At 27.2% G+C, this 7,584-nt stretch overlaps 1 protein-coding gene across 1 annotated transcript; it reads left to right on the top strand.

Annotated features, from left to right (window-relative positions):
• The first annotated feature begins 3,608 nt into the window (after nucleotides 1-3,608).
• LOC120082683 lies at nucleotides 3,609-5,087 on the top strand. Its single transcript, XM_039037954.1, has 2 exons — nucleotides 3,609-4,576; nucleotides 4,800-5,087. The coding sequence occupies exons 1-2, from the start codon at nucleotides 3,815-3,817 to the stop codon at nucleotides 4,812-4,814; spliced, it is 777 nt and encodes a 258-aa protein (XP_038893882.1). The 5' UTR covers nucleotides 3,609-3,814; the 3' UTR covers nucleotides 4,815-5,087.
• Nucleotides 5,088-7,584: the final 2,497 nt, after the last annotated feature.

The following is a 7,584-nucleotide window of genomic DNA, read 5'->3' as shown; positions in this document are numbered from 1 at the left end:
TAAACTTTAGTACATAATAACTTAGTCATTATATTTTAAAATTGATTTAACAATAGTGTTTGTTATTACATGAAAATTGTGATTATTATTTAAACCATTTTGATAATAATTAACTTTGAAGGAAAAATTTAAAATTGATTGAAATTGGATAATTGAAAGTATATGAACTAACATGAAATGAGTCCAAAGTACATGGACGAAGTTTAGCTATAAATCACTAAGAAATGCTCTAAATTGATTCAAAGTGTCAAATTGAAACAAAACTTTCAGTATGAGATTTTAATTAATACAACCCCAAAATTTAAGAGTATAAATTGGTTTTTTCCTTAAGAAAATGTAAAAAAAAACACTTTTGATCCATCGTTGTACTTTCATGAAAAGAAATACTTATGTCCATCAACTATAGTTTGTAATGATTTATTTGTTATACTTCCAATTTTACAATAATTTAGTCCTTGTTTGGTAACCATCTTGTTTTTTGTTTTTTGTTTTTTATTTTTAAAAATTTGATCTATTTTCTCCCCATTTCTTACAAGAATTTGCATATTTCTTAAATACAATGGTTGTCAACCAAATTTCAAAATCAAAAACAAGTTTTTAAAAGTTACTTTTTTTTAGTTTTTAAAATTTCGCTTGATTTTTTTAAACAATTGGTAAAAAGTAGATAATAAAAAAAAATTAAGACGAAAGTAGTATCTATAGACTTAATTATCAAATATAAAAATAAAGAACTAAATGGTTATCAAACAAGACTTTAGTTTTTAAACTTTAATACGTAACAATTTTGCCCTTATATTTAAAATTGATTTAATCCTTATAACAGGACATTCCATCAAAAGTATGTATAATGACTTGACCTTTATAACTTATTTTCCTTGTATAATGACTTGACCTTTGTAATTTATTATATTATGTTTATAATCACAACACATAGGAAATTCTATTTGTTCTTACAAAAAAACAAATCATAATTTACTTTAAAAAACAAAAATTTTCATAATTGCAACTAAAATCTTATAATTGTTTTTTAATAACAAATAGTTAAAGTCTTAGAGTAATGAACTTAGGCCGTAACTATTTGATTTTTTTTTTTTTTTTTTTAACAATGAAGCTTGTTTCATCTCTATTTTTTATCATGATTTGCATCTTTCTTATATACAATGATTGAATTCTTAGTCAAATTCTAAAAACAAAAATAATTTTTTGAAAGCTATTTTTTTTTAGTTCTCCAAATTTGGCTTGGTTCTTTAAACCATTGATGTAAAGTAGATAACAAAGGAAGAAATTTTATTTAGAGGTGAAAGTAGTGTTCATAAACTTAATTTTTAAAAATAAAATGATTACCAAATGAGACCTAAATGATTAGTTTTTTTAGATATTAAAGTTGAAGTACTAAATTATTACAAAATATAAAGGGTAAATTGTTAAAGATTAATGAAACTTGATTGTTAATTCATAATAGTTAAAAGAGCAATCAAATAATTGAAATCGAATAAGAACCTTTTTTAGTATAATAATTATAGAGTCGAAGAATTGAATCACTAATCTCTTAGATCAGATCGTATGTCAATACTACTAAACTAAATTTATTTTGGAAACCAAATTAAAATTAGAGGAAGATTTAAGTTGGAATTAATATGGCACACGCATTTTCCCAAAACTACTAATTCCCATGTGAGCTGTGCCGCCCACTCCTCACTAAAAACCAAACAAATAAAACCCACTTAAGTCAAAATCACATCTTCGGGTCTTTCGCTCAAATTTTCCCACAAATTATAATAATAATAAACCGGCCGACCGGCCCCTATCAAAAATCTCCTCTCCGATTTACCATTTTTTCGAGAAATTTTGGACTATTGCTCCTTACGTCCACTCTAGAAATTTTCTTTTATGTATTCAATATGACTGAATTCTAACTCATTTAATCAATTAATAGAAGAAGTATCTGTAACTATTAAAAAGAAAAATGTCGTGTATGTATTTTTTTTTTTGTCTCAAGGAGCTTCCATGGTCGATACTCATAATTTACTTTCCTTTCAAGAAACTTCCATGGTCAATTTATCATTTCTCATGCCTAATCCTCTTAGGATTGTGTTTATCAGAATCTATCTAGAGGTTTTTTAGGACTTTTAAATTGAACAAAGTGAGCGAGATAATTTTTGGTTAAATCGCAGGGCTAGGCCGAGGTTGAGGAACTCGGAATGGGGTTCAACCCATTCCTTCCTCTTTCATTGGTCCACATGGTGCCAATGGGATAGTTTCATGGTTGATTCATCAGGCTAGGCCGAGGAGCTTGGAATGGACTCCAACCCATTTCTCTTCTTTTCCTAGACCTCCTCTTGGGCATTATATGTTGTTTTAGGCTCTAGTTATCCTTCTTGGATTGGTTTAATGCTCGTTTGGCATTTTGCTAGGGTGCTAAGGCCGATGACCACTTTATCTTTTGCCATATTCTGGGACTAAGATGATCCCTTGGATCGAGGCATGCACAAGGCAAGCCCCATTAGGTATTTTGTGAGACTCGACCTCAGCTTTAACCTTGGCCTAAGCCAGCTTCCTCGTCTAGGCGCATTTTGATCCTATTTTGTCGATTATCCACTTTGTTAAAAAATGACCCATAACACATAGGAACATCCCAAAGTTAAAACGCTAAGTTTGGAGCAATTCTATGTTGGATAACCTCTTGGAAATTTTTCTAGAAAACATGTGAGTGAGAACAAAGTATGTTGGAAGGACCCATGTTGGTTTGTTAGGATAGTCTTCAATATTAGAAGCAATTCAAGAAAAGTAAGGATGACGTATGCAGGTATTTGGATTTCGAATCCTAGGCATGTAGTATTACAGTTTTCATTTGTTCTCCAGGTTTTAATAATTCACACTTTTACTCAAAAATTTTCATAAATACAAAACCCCATAGGCAAAAGAGTTTAGAGAGTAGAAGTTGGACAGAAGGGACTTATGAACTCCATTCTTTATTTGGATCAAGGAGTTTATGTACCACAACTGAATATATATATATATATATATATTGCTTTATCAACCATGTACACGATAACTCAATTTCTTGCCTCAAACGCCCATAAAATATAAAGGGGTGTTTGGTCCCCAACTTCAAGTAGGTGAAGTGGGCTCATGTTTGGGGCATCAATTACAACACCAACTATTACAATTTACAATTAATTATAATATTAATTTTCAAATTATTTTTACTATAATGTTTACCATTTGTTACCATGTTTTCTATTTCATATCCAAATTTACATCCAAGCATAGATTATTCATATTAAGATAATTTATATCCCAAACACAATGATAATACTAAGGTGCATCTCAAGATGCATTTATCTCTATCCATCACTTTCTCATTATTCAAAAAAGAATATTAAAATATTTCAAAAAAGAATATGTGTCATGTCATATTATAGTTGGACAATTTGATAGAATGTACAAAGATAAATGTTACCGAGACGTAGCTAAGTATTTTTCCAAATACAAACTACTATAACAACTATAATAACTAATTTAGCATAGTAAACACCCTTAACAATAACATTTTAAAACAAATGAAATTGAAATACACTTAAGAACCAACCGATATTTTCCCCCTTTTCTTTAATCCCCCAACTGCTTCGTTTGTATAAACAAAACGTCAAGTCCCTTTCTCCATTCATTTCAAAAAATTTCATTGTGAGTAGTTAGATTCAACTCTTTCCCCTTCTTCCCTTTCCTCACCCTCTGAATTCTTCCTCCATCTCAAACAATTCTTAACAAAACCCTTTTTTCCATTTGTGGTGATGCAAATTTCCATCTCCAAATGGCATCTTCCAGTTGGTTATATATTGGATTAGGCATAATTTTAGGGTTCCTCTTCTTAGGCATACTTGCAGAGCTTTACTATCTTCTATGGCGGAAGAAAAAAAGAATCAACAACAATCCAGAGGTTGAAGACAACCACTTCACTAAACAACCCTCCCTTCACTTAATTCCCTCCGAAACCAGAAACCCACCTGAGAACCGCCGTGGATTCGACCTTGAACTCGGCTCTGGCGAGGATTCGTTGCTGAAGACGACGGCGACAGAGGAAGAAGATGATGAAGAAGAAACAGAGGACGATTTAGAGCTACAGGGGATTTACAATCTTGCAGGACAACCGAGATTTTTATTCACAATCAATGAAGAAACAAAGGAAGATTTGGAATCAGAAGATGGGAAATCGAGAAAAGGGTCAAGAAATAGAAGTTTGAGTGATATAATTGCAGCAATTGACACTCCTTTTTTCACTCCCATGGCTTCTCCGCCATTGAAGGCTTCTCCTCTGAGTTCTTTAGAGTCTTACAATTATAAACTCCATGGATTCAATCCTTTGTTTGAATCTTCAGATGAATTGGAGCAGAATTTGAAGAGGTTGAGATCTTCACCTCCACCAAAGTTCAAATTTCTTAGAGATGCAGAGGAGAAACTGTACAGAAGATTAATGGAAGAAGCTCAGAAAAAAACAGAGGTTTCTAAAAATGAACAGAGAAAGGGAATTAATAATAATAATCAAAGGTTTCTTTATTCTTCAAGCTCTTCTCAGGTTCTTCCTCTCATTTCTTCACCTCCTGAAGCTTTCTCTTAATTCAAATCAAGTTTTAGTCTTAGAAATATAGGCAAAAGGAAAGTTTTTTTTTTTTTTTTTTTTTTAAGGTAAATTGTTTGTAAATATATAGTTCTAAGTTTTGGATGATGATCTTGTTCCTTGTTTCTTCAATATTTGCTACCATTAATAAGGTGTTTTTATTTATTTTTTCCTTTTATAGGTAAAATTTACGTAAATATATAGTTTTGATTAAGTTTTGGATGATGATCTTGTTCCCTGTTTCTTCAAGCATTGTGACTGCCACAATTGATAAGGTGAGTTTTTTATTTATTTTTATTTTTTTAATTAATTTTAATTTGTAATTTTTATAAATCTTATTGAAGTGAATAGGTTTGTTAATTACCTGGACTAAGCTTTTACTAAAGTGTGAATTGATCTGTGCTTCACCTACTAAAGTGTGTATTTTGAAAAGAAAAGTTTTGGTTACATTGAAATTTTAGTCTCTAAACTTTGTGTTTTGTATCAATATACTAAAATTTCCAAAGGTTTTAAAATCCATTGATCTAATAATCAACAATTTTAAAATTTATTAGATATGAAATTAAAATTTATAGGTCAAGCAATTAATTTTTTTAAAAAAATTATGAATATTTCAAAGACCTATATATAGGGAATTTATTAAACACAAATTTAAAATTTTAAGAACAATTAAACACTTTTGAAGCTTCTTTTAGGGAAAAAAAACTTTTGAAAGTTTAAAGACAAAATATAGACATAAAATTCAAAAGGTTAAAATATAATTCGATCTCAGTATTTTAGTCCTCAACTTTTTTATTATCCAATTTTATTCTTGTATTACAATAAATTTTGAATTTAGTCATTCAAAGTTAATATTTATTAAAATTGGTTAGAGAAGAATAATAGTTTTCATACAAAGAAATACAATATATGAGTATGTTTTTAAAATTTACGGTTATAATATAAATATATAATAATTTTTTTAAAAAATTCACCATAAATTAGCAATGAGATTAAATTTAAAATTTATTAAAAGTACCTAGACCAAAATTAAATAATTTAAAATACCTTACTAAAATTAAATAAAATTAAAAATTTAAAGACAAAAATTATATTTTAAGCGAACTCAAAATTCATGGATAGGGTTGAGTTGTTTTCAAAACTTGGTTTCTACTGTACCAAGAAGTCTATGCATCTATTGTCAAAAATGGGGAAAAATCTCTCCACTTATTTTTGAAAAATTATGTCTACACTATAGAGTAGGACTTTAAGTTTTTTTTTTTTTAATAAATTATTTGAAATAAAAAATTGATGAAAATATTTTTAAATATAATAAAATGTAATTGTACTAATGATAGATGACAATAATTTATTAGTGTCTAATCTGCATATATTATTATTTTTGTAAATATTTTAATTCATTTTACTATATTTGAAAATAACTTTTTTAATTAAAAAAATATTAAATTCTAAATTTACTTCAAGTTTCTTTAAATTAATATTTAGATTAAAATATGTGTAGGTGTACTTATTTTATTCTATATTTTAATTACTTTTGCTAAATTATGGATCAAAGCATTTAAAATTATTATTTAAAAAAATCATTTAAAATCATAGCAATACAAATTAAATTGGATTAAATTAATTGCCAGAGGAAATATAATATTGTGAGTTTATATTTCGTTTAATAAAACTAGACATCTTACGTGCATTGCACCTATTAATAGACTACTTATTCTTAAAATACTTAGGTTTTGATAAAGAACGGTTTCATTTATTGTTTTTGTTTTTAGTTTAAAAGTGATCTTCTTCATTTATAATTGAATTATTTCTGAATAAAGGAAAATGAGTAAACTTATTTATAAATATAATAGAATTTCATTGTTTATTATTGATAGACTGCAATAGACTTTTATCACTCTTATTGCAATCTTTTATTCGTGATAGAAATCTATCGTGGTCTATCACAAGGAATCATTGATAGACAATGATATTTTACTATACTTCAAAATATTTTTAATAATTTTACCATTTTAAACAATGATCCTTTATTATTATTATTATTTATTTATTTATTTGTAATAATGCTACACAACTCTTAATCAAATTATTTTTTAAAATGCCAAGTATATCCATTGTTGTAGAAGGCATATACAATCTTGTAATTTCATTCCTGACATAATATTATAGTATTTTTCATTTTGATTCCTAATTTATTTTTTTTCCTCAATAATAATAAAGCACGTGTGTCCAATAATATTAACTTGGTTTAATTTAATTGAATTTTTGTTGAGTTGGTTGAATTGTTAAATTAAGTAAAGGTGGGTGGGAGTTTGTTTAACATTAACAATGTTAAAATTAGGTTAAAAATCACCGTGAGTCCTCAACTTTTATTAAAGTAACAATTTAGTTATTGAACTTTTATTGATAACAATTTGGTCATGTATTTTTAAATTTATAATCATTTAGTCATTGGACATTAATAAGTAACATTTTAGCACCTATACTTTACAATTTGTATGAAATTGTCATTTTTGTAAAAAAATATTTGTAAGATTTAATGAAATTTTTTACACATGTACATTGTTAAATCGATCGAAAATCATTTTTTTAAAATAAACTATAAAGATTAGGTTGTTACATAATAAAATTCAACAATTAATGTTAAAGAGGTTTTCATAAAAGGGACTAAATTATTATAATTTTCAAAATATAGGACCAGATTGGTACTTAATGTTCAAGGATTAAATTGTAACAAATTTGAAAATACAGGACCAATCATTACCAATAAAAATTCAAGAACTAAATTGTTCCTCTAAGGAAAGTTGAAGGATTAATAAGAGTGATTTTTAACCTTAAAATTAAAAAGAACCGCTAGCACACACGTCATTTGATAATATTTCTACCTTTTTATTAATTTTAAAAATTAAGCTTATAAATTTTTTAATTAATATAACATTTTAAAAACGTTTTAAAAGAAAACAATT

The sequence above is a fragment of the Benincasa hispida genome, chromosome 8, assembly GCF_009727055.1.
Source record: "Benincasa hispida cultivar B227 chromosome 8, ASM972705v1, whole genome shotgun sequence".
NCBI lineage: Eukaryota > Viridiplantae > Streptophyta > Magnoliopsida > Cucurbitales > Cucurbitaceae > Benincasa > Benincasa hispida.
The sequence above is the reverse complement of the archived record's forward strand: the minus strand, read 5'-3'. Positions and strand labels throughout refer to the sequence as shown.